Source organism: Salvia hispanica, chromosome 5 (assembly GCF_029641045.1).
Source record: "Salvia hispanica isolate PSC_SH4W2 chromosome 5, Shi_PSC_v1, whole genome shotgun sequence".
NCBI classification, from domain to species: Eukaryota; Viridiplantae; Streptophyta; class Magnoliopsida; order Lamiales; family Lamiaceae; genus Salvia; species Salvia hispanica.
Window position 1 is genome coordinate 47,664,647 of NC_142696.1, and position 21,879 is coordinate 47,686,525.

General features: G+C 36.0%; 2 protein-coding genes across 2 annotated transcripts; both read left to right on the forward strand.

Annotated features, from left to right (window-relative positions):
* Positions 1 to 7,794: 7,794 nt before the first annotated feature.
* On the forward strand, positions 7,795 to 9,673 carry LOC125191313 (beta-amyrin 28-monooxygenase-like). The gene is made up of 5 exons (XM_048088837.2): positions 7,795 to 7,818; positions 7,927 to 8,332; positions 8,438 to 8,878; positions 8,964 to 9,133; positions 9,226 to 9,673. The coding sequence occupies exons 1-5, from the start codon at positions 7,795 to 7,797 to the stop codon at positions 9,523 to 9,525; spliced, it is 1,341 nt and encodes a 446-aa protein (XP_047944794.2). The 3' UTR covers positions 9,526 to 9,673.
* A 4,163-nt stretch (positions 9,674 to 13,836) lies between these two features.
* On the forward strand, positions 13,837 to 14,933 carry LOC125191257 (protein DMP7-like). Its single transcript, XM_048088772.2, has one exon. The coding sequence runs from the start codon at positions 13,911 to 13,913 to the stop codon at positions 14,502 to 14,504; it is 594 nt and encodes a 197-aa protein (XP_047944729.1). The 5' UTR covers positions 13,837 to 13,910; the 3' UTR covers positions 14,505 to 14,933.
* Positions 14,934 to 21,879: the final 6,946 nt, after the last annotated feature.

A 21,879-nucleotide genomic window follows, 5' to 3' on the forward strand; every position in this document is an offset into this window, starting at 1 on the left:
TTTTTGGGAGGAAATGAAAGAGAGTTTCTGCTAATTTGCTAGAAATTTGTATGATTTTTATAATTGTATTTTCAAAACTGCATTTATAATTCTTAAGACCATTTATATGGAGTATGTAGAATTGACAAATTATGCAAAAATGTATTGAAATATGTATTTTAATCCTTTTAATGTCATTAACCAATGATTTATTTTTATCTCACATAAAAAAAAAACTATAGAGATTGTCTCAATGTATACATTTGTTTCGCTCAATGTATACATTTGCCTTTTATTTATGTTTTGTGCAAAACTACCTAAACTTCTTCAAGGAGCTATATAATTGATGTAACTTTTGGACTTTTTAATTATCTTTGATTAATTGTAAACCAATCAATCAATCAAGCTTTTGTTTTGTACAATAGACAATTTACATTTTATATGTATAACATAACCCAAAAGAATGAATTATGGAGTACTATTTTTTAAGATATGTTCAATATTCATCCAACTCAACTATACATTTTTTTATGCTTTATCAGTGACTATCCAACCACGCCAATATATATTTATTGTTATATTTTTTATAATAATATTATTACATGAAATATTTATTATTGCAAAATAAAAATTGATAAAAAGCACAATAAATGATATATTATTTTTATGATAAAGAAAGATAGCAAATGTGGTCTCTATTTATAGAGGATGAAAAATTATAAATTTTTGTATAATTTTTGTAATTAATTAATATAATAGATTAAAGATATAAATTTTTTTTAAAAATATTTATCAACCAATGAAATTGTGTCATTTGGTACATTGATTTATCTATTGACCATTGTTTATGGAGTAACATCTATTTAATCACATCAATAACACTCCACATTTTTTGTGTATTATCCAATGTATAATGATGCTTTATTCAGTTACGATCTATGATGTCATGCATCTTACATTAAATTTCTATAAACATGCTAAAAGATTTATACAACATACTCAAAAAAATTTATGAAACCGAGCGGGAAAACAAAATTTTTTCCAACTTGACTTTTATGTATGCATAGATGCATAGATAGATAACTATTATTCTTATTATTATATTATTAAAAAAATTATAAGAAATTATAAAAAATGACAAAATAAAATTGAAAAAATAAACAAAAGCCATAAGTTGCAATAGTTACAATACAAATAATTTTAGGAAGGTTTGAAATTTTAGAATTAGAGAACATATTATTCTTATCATCCATGTGACATACTTGGATTTTGCTTGGTTTTAGAGAGTAATCTTGCATGGTTTTGATCTCATTTCGTCTATTATCGGATATGATTATGATTACTTCTCTATTATTTTGGTATTTGACCATTTTCTTAAGAATGTGTAGAAAAAGGTACTCCCTCCGTCCCACGGAAGATGACCCTTTTCTTGGGCGGCACGGGATTTTATGCAACTTTATTTTGTGTGTTAAATGGAGAGAGTAAAGTAGGAGAGATGGGATAAAGTAGAGATAAAGGGGTTTCTATTTTAAGTAATGGGTCATCTTGGTTGGGACAAACCAAAAAGGAAAGTGGGTCATCTTTAATGGGACGGAGGAAGTACAAACTATGTGGATGTGCAGCAGCCTTGGTTTGAGACAATTTTTAATAGAGATTTTGAAGTCCAATCAGCCACTAATTTATATCAATCTCTTTGTCTTTTAAAGAGCTTCGCATTGATATCTCGCACGCCTCAATCGGAGTTTAGAAGAAGAAGTTATGGCCATTACAAGAACATTGCGATGTCCAGAAACTTTCACGCGGCCGGGTGAATTATTACACTGTAAATTCACCCGGCCGGGTACCGAAAATCTGCGCTGAAAGAAGTCAGAACGGGGTCGAAAATCTTCACGCGGCCGGGTGAATTTATAGTGTATTAATTCACGCGGCCAGGTGCACTGTTTTGGCGAATTATATTGCAGAAAATACGATTTTTGAGAAAAGAAAAAAAAGAAAAAAGGCTAGGGTTAAGGGATTTTTCGACAGCTACCGCCTCTCACTCTCTGATCCGCCTCCGAACATCCCAATACACCAATTTTCGTCCAAGAGCAAGAGAAGGGCGAAGAGTTCAACCATCAAGACGAAGGATTATCAACCCCCAATTCATCTCTGGGGCATTTAGTATCAATTTACTTGTGTTTTCCATGTTTTCTACCGATTATTTTGTGGGATTCTTGTAAACATGAGTAGCTAGATACATTTGTGGAGCTTTGGGTGAAGATTACTTTGAATATGTTTTGATTTAATTGAATTGAACCTTCGCCTAGCTCTTGTGGTTATTTTGCTTGTTCTCGTGCTTTTATTGTTCTTTTTTTTGGCCAACATTAGAACTATGTCCGTCTAACTAGATTAATCGAGAGATAGCTAGTTTTACGTGGTAAAAGTAACGAGTACAACACAAAGGTTTATCTACACTCGAGAGAGGGGACCCTTTGTGAGGGTTTGAGTCTTAGGAACTTAAGGAATTAGAATCTAATCTATTGGAAGGAGACTTTGATAGTTAGAATCTAATCAACTGGGTAGGTGCACTCGAGAGAGGGCTTATCCTATGGTAGCGACTTTCTTAATAATCCTAGAGACACAAATAGGTGAATCGACCTTTGAATGTTATGCTTGGCTCATGTAGTTATTTTGTCATTTCCGCACCTTTACATTCATTGGATTAGCTACCCGTTTGAATGCATCTTTACATTGTTACAATATACGAGAGTTGATTAACAAATGTGTGATTTGGGAGTGGACGGCACCTTAATCAATATCATCTGAGAGGAGTGAGGTTTTGTGTGAGGATATAAATCTTAGGAGCCTTTTGGAGTTGTGTGCTTACACTATAAGGAGACTTTGGGCCTATTATGCAACCTACAGGTCATGTGCATTCAAGAGAAGGCATGATCCTACCTTCGTGATAGCTTAGTAACTCTTGAGACCCCAGTCGACATAACTCGAAGATTGATTTAGAGGTTTAGTGAGATTAATCAAGACTATAACCTTGTAGTTGGATCCCAAAGCTCTACTCTTTCTCCACTTTCTCTTCAATTCACTCATCTTCATTTTATTTACTTTGTTTTGATTCATTGTTCTTAGGATTTAAATACAAAAACCTAATCTTAGGTTGTCTAAATAGCGAATGATCTTGATTCGAGGTACTTAAGCACTTGATTAGTCTCTGTGGATACGATACCCTTGACTTGCCTATACTACGATAGCCCCGTACACTTGCGGGTATTTCTCGTGTTAAAATAAGCTGAGTCACCATGGTGAATAAATTGAAAAAAATGAGAAATTATAAAATACAAGAAAGATTATATATTGAGAAAAATAGAGAATTTTTTTTGAATAAATCTATAGCAAATGTGATCTCTATTTATAGAGGATAAAAAATATGAATTTTAGTATAATTTATATAAATATTTCATTTAATATATAAAATATATTTTAATATTAATTAAAGTTTATTGACCAATTATATTGTAACACTACAAAAAAAAGTCTATTTACTAGCGGAAAATTTTGTTGCTAATAGTCATAATTCCGCTGCTAAAACTGGTTAGCAGCGGATTAACAACAGATCTACACCGCTACTAAATCGTTTGCTGCTAAATTTTAGCAACGACTAAATTGTGCTACTATTATTTTAGTAACGAACTAGCAACATAATGACTTCGTTGATAATTGTTGGAATAAAAAACAGATCAAAAACTTTAGCAACAAACTCAGTTCATTAGTAACTATTAGCAACGGATTAGCAACGTCCTAAATCTTCCACTAAACTTTTGGCATCAAAAAGAGATCATAAACTTTAATAGCGGACCTAGCATGTTACTAATTGTTAGTAGCGGATTAGCAATGCACCAAATCCGCTCCTAAAATGTTGGCATCAAAAAGGGATCAAACACTTTAGCAACAAACTTAGTCCGTTATAATTTTTTACCAACGGATTAACAACACACTTAATCCTCCCTAAAATTGTCGGCACTAAAACCATGGAAAACTTTTGTAACATACTCAGTTCGTTACTAACTATTAGCAACAAATCAGCAGCAAGCTCAATTTGCCCCTAATGTAAGTATTTTTTAAAAACATCATCGATTGGTATTTCGCTATTAAGTTCAAGTTACACATTTCAATTATTTGCTTGTTGATCCAATTATAACAAATTGCTTACAACAAACCAACAAATTATCAAATAAATAAACATCAATCTGTAGACAAAAAAAAGAAGGGTAACGGTTAAACTACAAATGTATTTTTTCAAAAAAATATGAAGTTTAAAACCGTTCTGAGTTTAAATTATAAGTCTATAAATAAAAAAATTGATGTCAATCTCCTAATTCTGCAAAATCATCCCGACCAGATTGAGCAGTAGAGTTACTCGAGTGCTAGGACTGTTGGGGCATGTATTAGTCGATCATCTCTTTTATAGTCTTCACTTCATATGTTCTGCCATGAACGATTCATACACAATCACTGATAGGTTCAGCAGGTCGATGGAAACTGGTGAGGGGTGGCGGCAGCAACGGCAGCAGAGAGGAAGTGGTGGCGGCGGCGGGATTGAGTAGAATTCTGTACAGTGAAGAATTATGTGCTATTCGACTTGACCTATTGTGGGATATTGACCTAACTAAATAAGATTTTCGAATAGAGGAAGAAGATATACCTGATTTATGGAGAAGGAAGAACTTGTTTGTTGAAGAAGATGACCCAGAAACGCTATGTAAAGAAGAAGTGGTGGCGCCCCCTTTTTTTAGGTTTTTATTTGTAGGTGTCAAATGGGCTTTGGGCTGATAATTTCAGTAAATAAGGTAAAGCCATGTGAATTAATTTGATTGGAGATTCGCATATTTATTTTGGAGATTGGCGTAATTTAAACTTTTTTATACTACTATTTAACTAATATTATGGGCAGTGGGCGCATACTTTTTTTAAGTTAGGCACATATTTCTAATATTTTAAATTCATTTTACAATAAGTCTTAAATAAATTATTAGTAGTATTAATTATTTTTTTAATAATATGTGATTAAATATAACATGATTTAATACTATAAGTAAATAAATTATTGATAAATATTGGGGGGTTAATGTGTAATTTAGATAAAATATGTAGGTAAGATTGAAAAAGTAAAGTAGGTGAATATGAAATATTCTTTTGGATTTTGTGATAATGGTTGGCATAAATTTATTGTTTAATGTGATATATATTGAAAATGGGTTTGAGTTTGGTGTAAATGTTTGGAGTAATATAAATAAAAAATCTCTATATTTACAATTTATACTATTGATCACTATGAATTAAGATAATAGGGTCAAGACCTACTAACTCATTTCACTCACATTTCATTTATAACTAATAGTATATACAAGTGGAACTAATATTCAACTAACTTTTTTTACCCACTTTTCTTAACATTACTTAAAATCCGTACCGCCAAGAAATGAACTCTAAATGACGGAAGAAGAGAATAATAGATTTCATAATATAAATTTCATTAGCGACAGTTAGGGCTGGGGAAAAATACTGAAAAAATGATATATCGCTCGTATCGTATTGAAAAATATCGAAAAATTATCGAATTTTTGGTATATCGTAATTATCGATACGATACGGTATCGTATCGTAAGTTTCCGATACGATAACGATATGAATTTCTTTGTATCGCGATATATCGTTTTATATCGAATATATCGAAACGTATTGAAATTCAATACATATTGAAGTTTAAAATTATAAATATATATAAATCCATTTAATTCATTCATATATTTAGAAAATATATATGAAACCCTAATAAGAACACTATTTATTTTATTGTGTTGAAGTTTTATTAGTTTTTGTGTTATTTTTCAGTTTTGAAATTATATTTTTCGATATATAGGTATTCGATACGATAACGATATTTCGATATATCGTATCGATCTTACGATATATCGAAATATCGATACGATAACGATATTGATATTATCCATTTCGAAAGTTCGATATATCGAAACTTTCGATACGATAACGATATGAAATTCTTTCATATCGATATTTTCGATACGAAACACGATACAACGTTTTTTATACGATATATCGTATCGACCCACCCCTAGCGACAGTAGCAATGTCCCGGTACTAAATTTGCGTTTCACTCATACTGAATGTTTATCAAACTTTTCATAATAGGTATAACAAATTGCTCGATATTAGTTTTTCTTGATGCGATTGATTATACATAATCTGCTTTTGTTCCTTTTTGTCATACTTCTTAGTCCTTGCGTTTTGTTATAAATGATTGATTTCTACCGTAGACTAGATTTTAGAGTTATTATTCATTACTAATATTTTGCAATTTTTTGTTATGATAAATATCGACATCCGGCTCCAAATTTGAGTTTGGATTTGTACATACCTTTTTATTTCTTCATGAAAGAGAAAATATCACAAACGAATTTTTTTCGTTGTTGACCTTCCCACGGACCATTCTCTGCTAGTACTTTTGGTAACCAAGATCCACTACAATTCTTCTGATAATTTATTGCCAGCGGTATTTGTCCGTTGATAATTACATGTGGACCATTTTTCGTTGCTAATTCGTTAGTAATTTATTACCAGCGACATCTTTTATGTTGTTATTTAGTAGCAGACCATTCGTAGCTGCTAATCTGTTGGTAATATATTACCAACGACATTTATTCGTTGCTATTTACCAGTGAAATTTGTTCGTTGTAATTTCGTTGGTAATTTATTACCAGCGACATTTTTCCGTTGTTGATTAATCGCAAACCTTTTGTCGTTGCTAATCTGTTGGTAATTTATTGCCAACGACATTTGTCTGTTGCTACTTACCAGTAAACATTAGTCCGCTACAATTTTGTTGGTAATTTATTGCCAACGACATTTGTCTGTTGCTACTTACTAGTGAATATCATTCCGCTACAATATTGTTGGTAATTTTTTACCAACGACATTTGTTTGTTGCTATTTATCGGTGACCATCAATCCGTTGCTATATACGTTGCTAATTATGACACGTGATCGAGGCATCAAAATCCACCATAAATTTGCTGCAAATTCCGCTTGTAAAATTACTAGTGGACATTCCGCCGCCAATCCGCTACTAATAGCAACATACTAAATCTGCTACTAATTTTCGCTGGTAAACCAACTGTTTTTTGTAGTGTAACAAATGGCATAATCATATTAGTCAATAAATAAAGGGAGAGATCATATGGTCTTATTTTATGCAACATAAGAATAATCTTTAAGAGAATTTTCATTATAGCCATTGGATATATATAAGTGTGATTTGACTGATTTAATAATTCTTTATAATATATCTCATATCAATCATGGGTTAATATACCATAATATATGCTATTGAAATTTTTTAATATAGTGAATAATTTTCTATGAAACTGGGCGGGAAAATGCATTCTTTGAAATTTTGCTTTTATATATTTATAGATTAGAAATCAGCATTGATCACGGCTGCACCATTACAAACTGGCATCACTAATGTGACTAAAACGACAAAATCAATTAAAAAGCATTACTTCCTTCGTTCCTGAAAGTTTGTCCCATTTTTCTATTTCTATCAGACTCACAAAATTTGTCTCATTTCATTTTAAACCATTTGTTGTAATGGACCTCATATTTCACTAACTCATTCCTATTCGCATTTTATTATAAAACTAATATATAAAAGTAGGACCCATATTCCACTAACTTTTTCAACTCAATTTTCATTATATTTCTTAAAACTCGTATCGAGTCAAAGTGAACGATATTTGGGGGATGGAGGGAGTAGTTGTTAATGCTGTAACCAAGTCAATCACAAACACAAACACTGACACTAACAAAAATGGATGCAATTATGTTTTTCACCATTGCAACTCTTCTAATCTCCACAATTTTTGCGATGATTAGAAGGTCAAGAATCCCCCTGGCAGCCTCGGCTGGCCGCTCGTCGGCGAGTCGCTCGAGTTCTTCCGCGCCTCGGTCAATGGCGAGCCGGAGGAGTTTGTGCGGAGGAGGGTGAAGAAATACGACTCTCAAGTTTTCAAGAGTAGCCTAATGGGCGAGAATACGGTGTTCATGTGCGGAGCTGCCGGAAACAAGTTCTTGTTTAGCAACGAGAGCAAGGCGGTGACCGTGTGGTGGCCGGGCTCCGTGAGGAAGCTGCTTGGGCCGTGCTTGGCCACGAGCACGGGAGACGAGGCGATGCTCATGAGGAAGATGATCGCGTTGTTCTTGACCCCCGATGCCTTCTCGAAGCTCTACATCAAGAGTATGGACATGGTCTGTCAGCAACATATCAAAACTCACTGGGAAGGTCTTATTTAGTTTCTCTTATTTTATTCTCTTTTTATTTTTATTTTTATTTTTTTTTATTATTGTTATCTCGTGGAGTGTATTTTATTCTTTTTGCACTGAGCAGGTAAAGATGAGGTCAAAGTGTTCCCGACGATCAAGCGGTACACGTTTGGGCTTGCGTGTCGGCTTTTCATGGGGCTCGAGGACGAGGAGCATATCGAGAAGCTAGCGTCTATGTTTAATATTTTACTTGCAGGGGTAATCTCGTTTCCGTTAAATTTTCCTGGGACGAGATTTTGGAGAGGAAAGTTAGCTGCGCATGCGATCAAGGATGAATTGCTCAAGATAGTGAGAGCGAGGAGGTCTAGTTCCGAGCAGAAACTAGACCTTCTTAACCACCTGATTACCACTCCGGATGAGAGGGGCAAGTATATGACCAATTCCGTGATTGTCAACAATATTCTCTTGTTGCTTTTCGCGGGACACGACACCACTAGTGTCACCATCACCATGATTATCAAGTGTCTCGCCGAACGCCCTGATATTTATGAAAAGGTTTTCAAAGGTATATATCCTTACCAACCCATCTTTCTTACTTTATTAATTTTATAATAAATAATGATTGTTGATATTGATGACGATGATCACAGAGCACGAGGGCATAGGCGAGTTCGTTCAATGGGAGGACCTACAGAAGATGAAGTACACTTGGAGCGTTGCGTGTGAATCGTTGAGGCTTACTCCGCCCATCAATGGTAGTTTTAGAGAAGCCTTGACTGACATAAGCTACGGGGGCTACCACATCCCCAAGGGCTGGAAGGTATAGTAATAAACACTCGGTATACATTACTAGTTATAGTTACATCTAATATGATATAATATGATATGTAATATGATTGATATTTATGTTAGTTGTTTTGGAGCGCCTCCAACACACACATGGACTCAGGCTTGTTCCCGAGCTCGGCCGACTTTGATCCATCGAGATTTGAGGAGTCATCGGGACCGGCTCCCTTCACGTTTGTGCCATTTGGCGGGGGGCCGAGGATGTGCACCGGGAAAGAGTTTGCTAGGCTGGAATTTCTTCTACTAATGCACAATTTGGTGAAGAGATATAGGTGGAAGCTTGTGTATCCTGATGAGAAAATTTCATGTGATCCAATGCCCACACCTCTCCAAGGTCTTCCTGTTCGTCTTCAACCGCACAACTAGTTGAAGTATTTTCTGTTGGAAATCATGATGGGGTTTTATTTTGCAATTGGGTTTAGTAATAACTGTTGTGTTAGAACTTTTAATTTTAATTTTAATTTTAATTTTATGTAATGTCTTGAAATTTGTCTATCATTCATAAGTTTACTGATGTATGTCTCCAGAAAATCAAAATTGTTGTTATAAAAAAAATTGGCTAACCATATTTTATAAGTTATGATAAAACTATTGAAATGGTAACAAACAAGTGACTAGTACAGTTTAAGTATAAAATTGGTATAATTATCCTAGTTGTTGGTTTGATGTCAATCAGTTTACACTGACAACTAATAATAATATAATAGTCCAAGTTGCCTACCTACTACCAGTATTTTACACGTTATATGTATGTTTAATTCATTCTATATATCAAAATAAAAATGATACGAACAATTAGCACATTCACAACTGGCATAACATGGCATTTGTGACAAACTGACACCCCACCACATGTTAATATCTTAATATATGAATATATGTTTTATCTAAGAAAGCTGTTACCCTCAGGCCTCAACTAAGTGAAATGTACGCATGAGATCTTCTATCTTAGAATATTTTTTATTCAATTGGCGTGGACAAATCGACACAGAGAATAGTAGAGTTCGCTAGCGATTTCCCTAGCCAAATAACAAAAAAAATGAAATGAAATGAAATAATGCATTCTTAAACTATATGTCAACCATTTACACTAAACTCAATTTTATTTTTAAGTATATACTATCACACTTAAAAATACTTTTACTTCAACCATTTATACCGAACTCAAAATTTACACCGTTTTTTTTTAGTATATACCATGTCTCACAAAAATTTGCAGTAGCTATAATACACATTCGGTGTTGTTCTGTAGAAAAACGTAAAAATGAATTTAAATTTACAGTTTAATTGAATACTCCCTTCGTCCCTAAAACTTTGTCACTTTTCACTTTTACCATTTTTAGTAGTGGATCATATATTCCACTAACCCATTCACACTCACATTTTATTATAAAACTAATATATAAAAGTAGGATCCACATGTCACCAACTTTTTCAACCCACTTTCTATTACATTTCTTAAAATCTGTGTGCCGGGTCAAATGGTGACGAATTAATGTAACACCCCCTGCCCGATCGCTGACCGCCCGGGTAAGAGACGTCACAATTCTGATACCGTAAAACCCGATAAATTTAAAATCCATTTTAACGAGCATATCATAAAAATATTCATAGCAAAACACATTAAGTCTAATTCTGGAAGTAGCAAAATCATATGTTTTTAGATAATTTACAATGTAGCTAAATCTAATATACAAAAGTTAGATACATATATTCTCTAGTCTGAAAAAATTAGATTTATAACCAAAAAATGATAAGTGATCACACATGGCGCACGCAGTGTTGAGGCAGACAAAACAACTAAAGGAATCCAGAACTTAGCCACCTGCACTATATTCACCATTAATTCCAAATTCAAATAAAAACAATATGTCGTAGTAATAATTTTCAACATGTACTTTAATTTACCATCAACAACCATATTGTCCGATCTCAATAGTAAGTACTTGGTCAATCTACTAACCATGACCCATATGAGGGTGCCAATAACCCACATGGGGTGACGATAACCCATATAGAGTGTCGATAACTTGTATAAGGGTGCCAATAACCTATATAAGGTGCCAACTGCCAATAACCCGTGTCCGGGTGCCAATAACCCGTATAGGGTGAATAATCTTCACATACAGTCATGTATACCAAATAGCATAACGTCGACTATTGAAGTGATGGGATTGTTACCTCAAAATAAACGAGCTTCCATGCTCGCCGATTCCTACTCTTAGTTCTTTTCTAATTTTGCTAAGAACTTAGAAACCAAACCACCTAGCATAAATCCTATACATGTTTTCGGACATCATCATTTTTGTCCATAATTTCAATTTAATTTTATAATTCTTACTAGTTCTATAACTAATTTCTTCATTTTTATCAATAGAGCTCTAATAAACATGATAGTTAATTTTCTTACCTTGTCTTTTGCTATAATCGAACAAAGGGATAAATCCTTGAGCTTGAAACTTACCTCTAATGGTGACTAAAGAGAAAGGAAGAAGAAATAAGGGCTCGTGTGGGTTGGGGATAAATCGCAGCTACTCAAAAGCTGGAAGAAGACTTCGAGAAGATATCACTATTGTTTTCTCTTCCAATTTGTATCCAAAAACAAGAATATATGGGAGATTATATCCATTCTCTATATCCGTTACTTACTACTACTATTAAACTATTAGTTTATTTTAATTTTAATGCCTATTTATTTAACATGTGGCACCAATAAAATTTGATATTCTTATTTATATAATTATTCCATCCTTTCAACATTTGTGGAGACAAAATTATTGACAACTCCATAAAATATTTGTTTAACATAATTATTTACACCATAAAAAGTACTTCCTTTTATTATTCTATAATAGTTTTAAAATCACTTTCTTTTAAATCCTTAATACTCCTATCTCATGGTAATTAACTCTCTACTTATTCTTACATGTACTAATACTAATTTTAGCATTTCATAACTATAAAATATAAGTACTAAAAAAATGAATCATGTATAAATGAATAATTTCAAAGTTTTTATCGATGAACTCCAATTTGATAATTTTTTCATTTTTTTTTTTTGTTCTTTCTTAAAATAAATTTGGCTAGTCCTATTTTCGGGATGTTACATATTAGGGACGAAGGGAATAAGTTTTTTATACCAAAAATAAAATTCGGGTTGGTCTTAGTCCCTTGCAGATCTTCATACATGTAAAACATAAAAACCAACTCCAATATTTACAATACGTTAGAATTCGAAGCCCAATTTGAATATTTTAATGGGCCAAAGCCCAAACACAAAAGGAAATTAATAGACTGGATGAAATTAATTATACTAAAAAAAGGGAAAATGATAATGAAGGATTTTGGAATTAGAGGAAAACCCTTAACCCTACCATACTAAACCCTTAACCCTACCATACTAAACCCTTCCCCAAGCTCTCTCTCTATCTCTCTCTCTCTCTCTCTCTCTCTCTAAAACCATATGATATGATATTCTCTGTATACATTACTAGTTATAGTTGCATATGATATGTTATTATTATGATATAATTATTTATGTCCGTTATTTTGGAGCGCCTCCAACACACATGGACTCAAGCTTGTATCCGAGCTCGGCCGACTTTGATCCATCGAGATTTGAGGAGTCGTTGGGGCCGGGCCCCTTTACGTATGTTAATTTACTGCTGTGTGTCTCGTGAATCAAAATTGTTGTTGTTATGAAAAAAATAGGCTAAACCATGTTTTATGTATTATGATCAAATTATTGAAATAATAACAAACCAAGTGACTAATGCAGTTATTGTTACGATTTCTTATCAAAAGCACATACAAGTTTCCTATAAAATTGGTGTAATTGGCCTAGGTGTTGGCATTGGTGTCAATCAGTTTACATTAACAACTAATAATAAAAAAACTTTTAAATAACAATAATTGATTGAATCAATCTTTTTTTTGATACTCACTCCTAATTAACTTGATTTGCCTGCTTATAACTAAGTATGGACCTATAAAAAGTAATAAGCTATTTGGGCCTCAAACTGTATTAATTCTCATAGAAAAGCCCAAACAGTGACTGAAAACCCTGTCACCAATGGGGCTTCTTGCTGTGATAGAATGGAATGTGATTCCTATTTTCATTCTATTCATTTGCTTGGATAATGGAATTGTTGAGTGAATGGATGAAAATGCAAAGAAAATCCAAGAAAATTGACATTTTATTCCTATCTTCAATCCATTCCAACCTCCATTCCATTTCACTCTCATTTCATTCCATCATACCAGAGTGATGGTTGATTTAGAGGTATTGTGTTAATGATTGTTTTAATATTATAATTAAATCTCCGTTATTCACTTATTCTTTCCACAATTATTTTTAAATAAATATTATAACCATAAATTATGCAGTTAATTCCTTTTATCCTCATAGAGATATAATATATGAAAATTTTGAAAAATAGATGTAATTAACACTACTAATTAATTGCACCTATATGAACCAGTGCTATAAACAACAAAATTAAAATCGACACTAAAAATTTAGCACTATAAATAAATTAATAAAACTCCATAAAATTTATTGACGGTTGAAAACGCATTAAACTCCCTAATGAAACGGTCCTTTAATTAGATTAACTCCCTCCAAACCTATATATACATTTAAACCCCATTTATCAAACAAAACTCATTTTAATTAATTCCTCTCACACCATTAACCTTAACCGGAATTAATTAATCAAAATCAAATCCCCAAAATCAATAAAAAAAAATTAATGGAAAATTCAGAAGCTCCGCTCCTCGAAGCGGCGGCGAAGCCGGCGAAGACGCCGCGGCAGAAGGTGGTGCGGAAGGCGTTCAAGGGAACGGCGCACCTCTCCAACCTCCTTCCCACCGGATCCGTCCTCACCTTCCAATTCCTCTCCCCGATCGTGACGAACGAGGGAAAATGCCGGTCGATCGCGAGCCAGGGCGCCACCGCCGCCGTGCTGGCGTTCTGCGCCGCCACGTGCTTCGCGATGAGCTTCACGGACAGCTTCAGGGACGAGCGGGGGAAGGTGCGGTACGGCGTCGCGACGCTCCGCGGCCTGTGGGTGGTGGACGGCGCCGGCGGGCTGGCGGCGGAGGAGGCGGCGAAGTACCGCGTGAGATTCGTGGATTTCGTGCACGCGTTCCTGTCGATCGCGATCTTCGCGGTGGTGGCGATGCTCGATAAGAATGTGACCGGGTGCTTCTGCCCCTCGCCGTCGGAGGAGGCGATGGAGATGCTGGCGACGCTGCCGGTGACGGTGGGGGCGGTGTGCGCGATCTTCTTCGTGGTGTTTCCGACGAAGAGGCACGGGGTAGGGTTTCCTCTGTCGCGGCAGTGATTGGATTGGATTGGATTTTGGGGATTTGGGGATTTGATTTTTGGAGATTAATTAATTAATTGATTAATTCAATCTTAAAGGTTAATCGTTGCGATTAATTTGTGTTTTGGAAAATGATTACGTATTAATTATATTAATCGTGAGTTTTGGAATGAATCCGTGCATGATCATTGGCCGCATATGTTAATTAACTTCTTAAACATAGAAAATTTGATAAAAGTAGGGATGTCAATCGGGCTAGTCCGTTTGGGTTTGGGCCAGCCCACTCGGGTCGCCGAGCTATTTGGGTGCGGGCCATTCGGGTTATGGATTTTTCGGGATGTAAATTTTCAACCCTAACCTGTCGGGTTTTGGGCCAACCCATCGGGCTATTCGGGCCTAAAAGCTTTCGAAAATAATCTCTTGTATCAAAAAAAATTTCAATAAAATGATTTTAAATTTTAGATACTTTTTTCTTTTTAGTTTAGAATCATATAAAATCTTCAAATTTTCATAGTTTTCTTCAATAATACTTGAAAAGAAGCCTTTCCTCTCGATCAACTACAATATAAATTAAAGTTTGTGTTCGTGTCATTATTATGACATTATTCGTAACTAATTCTTTATGAAAATTAAAAATCATATGTTACATGAATCATTATTAAAATGATAAATATATTAAGATTTTGATGGGTTAGTTCTTAATTTTGTCTTAATTGGCTTTGGTGGTGGTAAGACACTAGTGGCAGATGATGGGACAGTGCAATAATGAGTTGAGATGGAACTTGAAAGCTGATATTGTGGGATCGAGTGGAAAAGTGTAGAATGAAGATTGAATAAGACTAATGATTGTTTAGAATGAAGATTGAGGATTCAAAAATAAAAAAAATTCCTAAAACTTGATATTTTATAATTAAAACTCACAACCCATCGACCCGACCCGCAACCCGTTCGGGCCAACCCGTCTAACCCGCCAACCCATTCGGGCCAACCCGTTTAGCCTGTTTTCTATTCGGGTAATAAAATTACAGCCCTAACCCGTTCGTATTATCGGGTTGTTCGGGTCGGCCCACGGGTTTCGGGTTGAATTGACATCCCTAGATAAAAGTAAGTAAGGTTTTCATCTAACTAGGGTTGGCAAATGTGTTGTGTCGACATCGTGTCGACACAAACACGACACGATAACAACAAACACAAACACGACCCGTTAAGAAAACTCCAAACACGAACACGACTCATTACCCTCAGACACAAACACGACACAAACTCATTAACGACACGAACCACTTCGGGTCAACACGACACGATACAACACATACATATATATATATATGACATGACACAATAACGACACTATAATAATAATATTATAAGTGTATTAATATTATTTCTAATATTAAATTTTAAATTTTAAAATTTAAAATAAATAAATAAAATAAAATTATTATAATATATTAATATTTCTTTGCGTATAACACGACACGAACCCGACACAAACCCAATAAGCTTTGACACATACCCATTAATTTCGTGCGTGTTCGTGTCGAGTTATCGTGTTGTGCCACAAATTGACAGTCCTAATCAGAGACGGACCCAGGTGGGGTCGAGTGGGGTCGACCGACCCCACCGCTGGACCACCGGGCACTGCCGGAGAATGTCAAAATCGACCCTCCTCCCATCACAAATCCACTCCCGACCCCATCCATCCAATCCTTCGGCCGAAATAAGAAGAGAGGGGGACAATACTGAGAAGAATAGAGGAGAGAGATTGGCGAGGTGAGACAGTAGACTGAAATATTCTATGGTGGTGAGTTAAGGAAGACGGAGGTAGTTAGGTTAAATGGCCAAAAGTTTTTGGCCTATTTTTTATTATAGGGCTTCAATTAGTTTTGGTACTGGATTAGTTAAACATAGTAATTTTCAAAATTATTATTTTATTAGTTTATTTAGTATTTCATTTCATTTTACTTTTTTTTTCGAATTAATAAAAAAAATGTTAGGTACTAAAAAATTAGTCACTTTTTATATTCAAATAAATCAACTATCCCAAAAAAAATCTCGGACAAAAATTGTGGCTATTGTAACGTTTTTTTAAATAATTATTTAAATATTAAATTTTCATTGTATTCGACCCCACGGGTACTATTTTCTGGGTCCGTCATTGGTCCTAATAGTAACGGAATCAAACAAAGATTAGAAGTATGGAGGAAATAGGGAATTCAAGTTGCTTAACAAAACAAATAAAGCAACCGAATTAGCAAACTAGTTAACTACTGTTTAAAACTAAATTTATCCTTTCTAGCTTTCTCCTTCCCTTATGCCACCTACTCATCAAACGGTATGACGTTCTGTAGTAGGAATTCCTCGAAAATAGTAGATGCCTTAAGGCACCAAATAGCTATCTCTTGGCTTTCGTGGTAGCGCTCAGTCTTCTTCTTGACCGCAGCATCTACCCACAACCAAAATCCGGTGATAAAATACGGAATAAGAGGTATGACGGCTATGAAGGATGACGTGAGTGGTATGTAGTGTGCTACAACAACGGATATAAGGAGGCTGATGATGGCGTATACGAAAAACTTGAATATCCAACCCATGACAGTGACACAAAACGCTTTCCTCTTGATGTCATTGACGACGGCTTCAGCGTTCGCCCTTGCGTCGCGGAACCTCAGCCATACTAGCGTGAGGTCATCTGGGACCAGGTCTGGGTTGCTCAAATCAGCTTGCAGATCCGCGAGTATGTTTATCACGAGCACGGCGAGATGGAAACAGGGCATAGTGCAATGCCCTGTCACCCGACGAACTGCAAGCATCTCCTGCGCCTTGGGGGCTAGCTCAGCCACATAGTCCTATTGCCTCCTCAAATCCGGGAACACAGGCGGTGCCGGTGCAGGTCGTCCAACTTTTAAGTGAAACTCAAGTATGTCGCGGGAATGATAGCAAGTAGAGATGGTGTTGACCAACTCTCATACGAGCTGTGTGGGCTGAAAAGCCATCTGTACCAAGTGAAAATTAAGTGAAAGTAAGAATAAGAGACGCATAAAAAGCCTGTATTTATGAAAATTAATTTTCTACGCATACAGATTATGAGCTTCCAATACAGAGATACATAAAAATCAACAAAAATCTGTACCACTCTCATAACTCATAATTTCATCAGATAGAACATATATCACGCGATGAAGTACAAAAGTCTAAATCCAACTAATCAATAACATTTGAAGTGACACGCGTAAAAATTAAAAAATCTGAGACTATGAGATTGTGCTGAGAGGTTGCCTAAAAAGAGCACATAAAAATTATAAGATTTCTAGCGTTTTCTTAACTCAGATTGAATAAACTTAATCACATAGAACATATATCACGCGATGAAGTACAAAAGTCTAAATCCAACTAATCAATAACATTTGAAGAGACACGCGTAAAAATTGAAAAATCTGAGACTATGCGATTGTGCTAAGAGGTTGCCTAAAAAGAGCACATAAAAATTATAAAATTTCTAGCGTTTTCTTAACTCAGATTGAATAAACTTAATCACATCAGTGCAAATGAACTATCGAACCTCCACCAAAAACTAGCATTTTGGAATCAGAAGTTAACTTCGAAGAAAATTAATAATTCCTACACATCTAGATTAAGAGCGATACATATTGAAGAGATGTATAAAAATTGAAAAATCTGGATCGATAATCCGATGTTCTATCATTTAAAAATTGAGTGTTATTTTCGTGTGAGCGACTGTACGTAACTATATATAACAGAAACGGGAAAAAGTTTATTCTTTAATTTTGATTATTTGAAAAACCATTTTATAGCATTTTCACGATAATATATTTCTCCCTCCTATAATAATTGTCACTCTTATTGTGGGCACGGGCAGTGGCGGATCCAGGATCCGGTAACGGAGGGAGCGGAATATTTTTTTCGTTGTTTTCGGGACGACGTCGGAGGCAAACAGAAGGGGCGGACGTGGTAATTTTACGTCCCGATAAGGGGAAAAATAGTCGCACGGGTTTTAAGAAATATAAAGAAAAGTTGGTTGAAAAAATTAGTGGAATGTGGGACCCACTCTTTTATATTGATTTTATAACAAAATGTGAGTGAGTAAGTTAGTGGAATGTGGGAGCTACTTACCATTTATGGTAAAAATGAAGTGTGAAAATTATTGTGGGACAGACCAAAATGGAATAGAGTGACAATTATTATGGGACGGATCCCTTCTTCCCCTCATTAGGAGTCTCGATTTGTGATATAGGGAAGTAAGAAACACTTTCTTTTTCAAATTTCTCAACTGGTTAAAAAGATATAACTCACTTCTATTTATAGGCATTCATTGGTTATTATAGAATTCTCTACTTCATTATTTAATATTCTATATCTAGATTTTTTCTTATAAAAATCTAGATATTTTACTAAATAACCATATGTAGATAATTTTATGAAAATATGTAGATACTCTACTACATAATTCTAGATAATCATAATACAATATCTACATACTTGTATCATATCCAAATAATTCTACCACAGAATCAATTTTATTTATTTTTATTCTAATAGCCTCCCTCCCGATGTCTTCCAAGACGGCTTGAGCTCTCATTCTTGCCAAGTGGAGCCTCCTGAAGATTGGCATAAGCTGAACGGGGTTGGCCAAATCTGCCTGTAGATCGGAGAGTATGTTTATGGTGATCACAGCGAGACGCAAACAGAGTATAGTGCAATGACCCGTCTCCCTACGAAGAGCAATCATGTCCCTGCCGTTGTTAGCTCAGTCATATACTCCAATCTCCTTCTCAATTCCGGGAATAGAGGCTGATACGAGCATAATATTTCTCATTTATCCTTTATTTAGTCTATTATTGATTTACCATATTTTTTCATATATACTCTCGTTAAGTTAGGTATTAGCATTATGAATAGGAGACATTGTCAATTTAGTATTATACCAGTAGCTACGATTTTCGAATTGTAATTAGTTTTGACAAGTCGAACTGGAAACGGCTCAGTGCTACTAGTCCGATGCAAATATCTTGAACCGTTATTTGACGGTTAACTTTCTATCTTGGTTTGATATTTGGAAAAATTATTAAAAAATGATAAAAATTCGTTAGTTTTTAATTGAAGCTATAACTGTTGGTTTCGATGTAAAATGCATTTGCAAAATTTCTTTATGATTTAAATTGTGGTTACCAACCGTTGGAGTTGGAACCGGCAATTTTTGAACCGGAATCATCGCTATGAGAGCGGCAATTTCATTGGGCTAAGACACTTTTCAGATTCATTTGTTTAGACGTTGAGCTATAATTAATCAGCAAATTGGGCTTATATTAATTTAATTTATAGACTAGATTAGGTTTAAGTATGTTATATTTTCCAAATGTTGTGCCTATAAATACTCCTTCAATATTCTTCCCTAGAATTTCACCTTGTTTCGCATTTGTATTCTTAGAGCACTCCCAATGGCGACGGCGAAAATCCGGCGATTTTTCGCCGGATATCGCCGACTTATCGCCGGCCATTGGGAGGAGTTCGGCGATTTTTCGGTGAAAATCCTACCGATTTTACGCCAAGCGGCGTTTTAACGCCGGGCTATCGCCGGATCATCGCCGGCCACTGTGGGAAGCTGTTCGGCGATTTTTCGGCGATGATCAATTTTATTTTATTTTTTTTTTCCTCAACGGTCATATTCTAATTTCCACCCCTATAAATATTTCATCCTCTTCCTCCATTCATCACCCACAAACTTCATTCACACAAATTTTCAATCTTTTTTCTCTCCATCTTTATTAAATGAGTTCTGATTCATCGTCTCGTTCAGTCCGACGAGGAAATATCACATTCTTCTTCCGAAGAAGAGGTACCTCCCGCTCCCACCGGATGGGATGTAGCGGGTTTCGCCAACAACCCAATCAACAACTATATCTCCCGCTGCATACAAAGCGAGATCGCTCGAATGCAGCAGCCACCCCCCCAACGGCCAATCCGCCGGCGGCGCCGATACATCCCTCGCAACCACACTGGTGCGCACGATCGGCTGTTCGCCGATTATTTCGCGGAGGAACCACGTTATCCGGCAGATGTATTTCGTCGCCGGTTCAGAATGCGCCGCTCCCTCTTCCTGCGCATTGTTAATGCGTTGTCCGCGCGTTACCCCGAGTTCCGGCTCCAGCGAGACGCAGCAGGGAAGCCCGGACTATCGCCCCTACAGAAATGCACTGTTGCCATCCGGCAGTTGGCATACGGAGGGTCCGCCGACATGTTCGATGAGTATCTGCAATGCGGCGAGACGACTGGCAACGAGTGCCTGAAGAATTTCTGTCAGGGCGTGCGAGAGATATTTGGGGAGCACTACCTTCGCTCGCCGGACGCAGCTGACTGCCAGTTCCTACTGGATTGGCACTGGAGGACCCACGGCTTTCCGGGGATGCTCGGCAGCATCGACTGTATGCACTGGCAGTGGAAGAACTGCCCAACCGCGTGGCGAGGCCAGTTCACTACCGGCTACAAAGGTACGCATCCCACCATCATTCTTGAAGCCGTTGCCGACCAACGACTTTGGATTTGGCATGCTTATTTTGGTATAGCCGGGTCGAACAACGACCTAAATGTTCTCAATTCGTCGCCCCTTTTCAACGAGCGGATCAACGGGTTAGGCCCCTCCATCGAATTCACGGCCAATGGCAATGTGCATAACATGGGGTACTACCTGGCTGACGGCATCTATCCGCAATGGCCCGTGTTTCTGAAGACGATCAGATGTCCACTCGGAGATAGAAGAAGGTATTTTGCCCGAGCGCAAGAGTTTGCGCGCAAGGATGTGGAGAGGGCATTTGGGGTGCTCCAATCGCGATTTGCACTGGTAAAGGGCCCGACGCGCTTTTTCTACCAGGGGGATATTGCCGATATCATGTATGCGTGCATCATCATGCATAACATGATCATCGATGATGAACACGAAGGCGTCCTCGACGTCATCAACGACCCAAGTGTTGCATCATCGAGTCACGGTGTCTCAACCGAGTCCGCCCGCCAGGGTGTACTGCACAACGAACATGAACGGTTCCAGGCGTTCATGGACATACACCAGAAGGAGGCCCATCAAGCACTACAACACGATATCATCGAAAAATTGCGGGCAAATAGAAACCGCGCCCACCGCCCTTGAATTTTTTTTTCTTTGAATTTTTTTTTGATTTTTTTTTCCATTCGTGTACTTTTTTTTTTTTTAATTTTCTTCGTTGTAATGTGTACCCGTGTTTAATACAACGAACTTTATTACTATTATTTGTTTTATCTTATAAATTAAATAAGCTAGCTTTATTATATATAAAAATAAAACAATTAAATTAGTGATGATGTAAAAATGAAATGTTGAGTTAGGGAGAAATAAGGG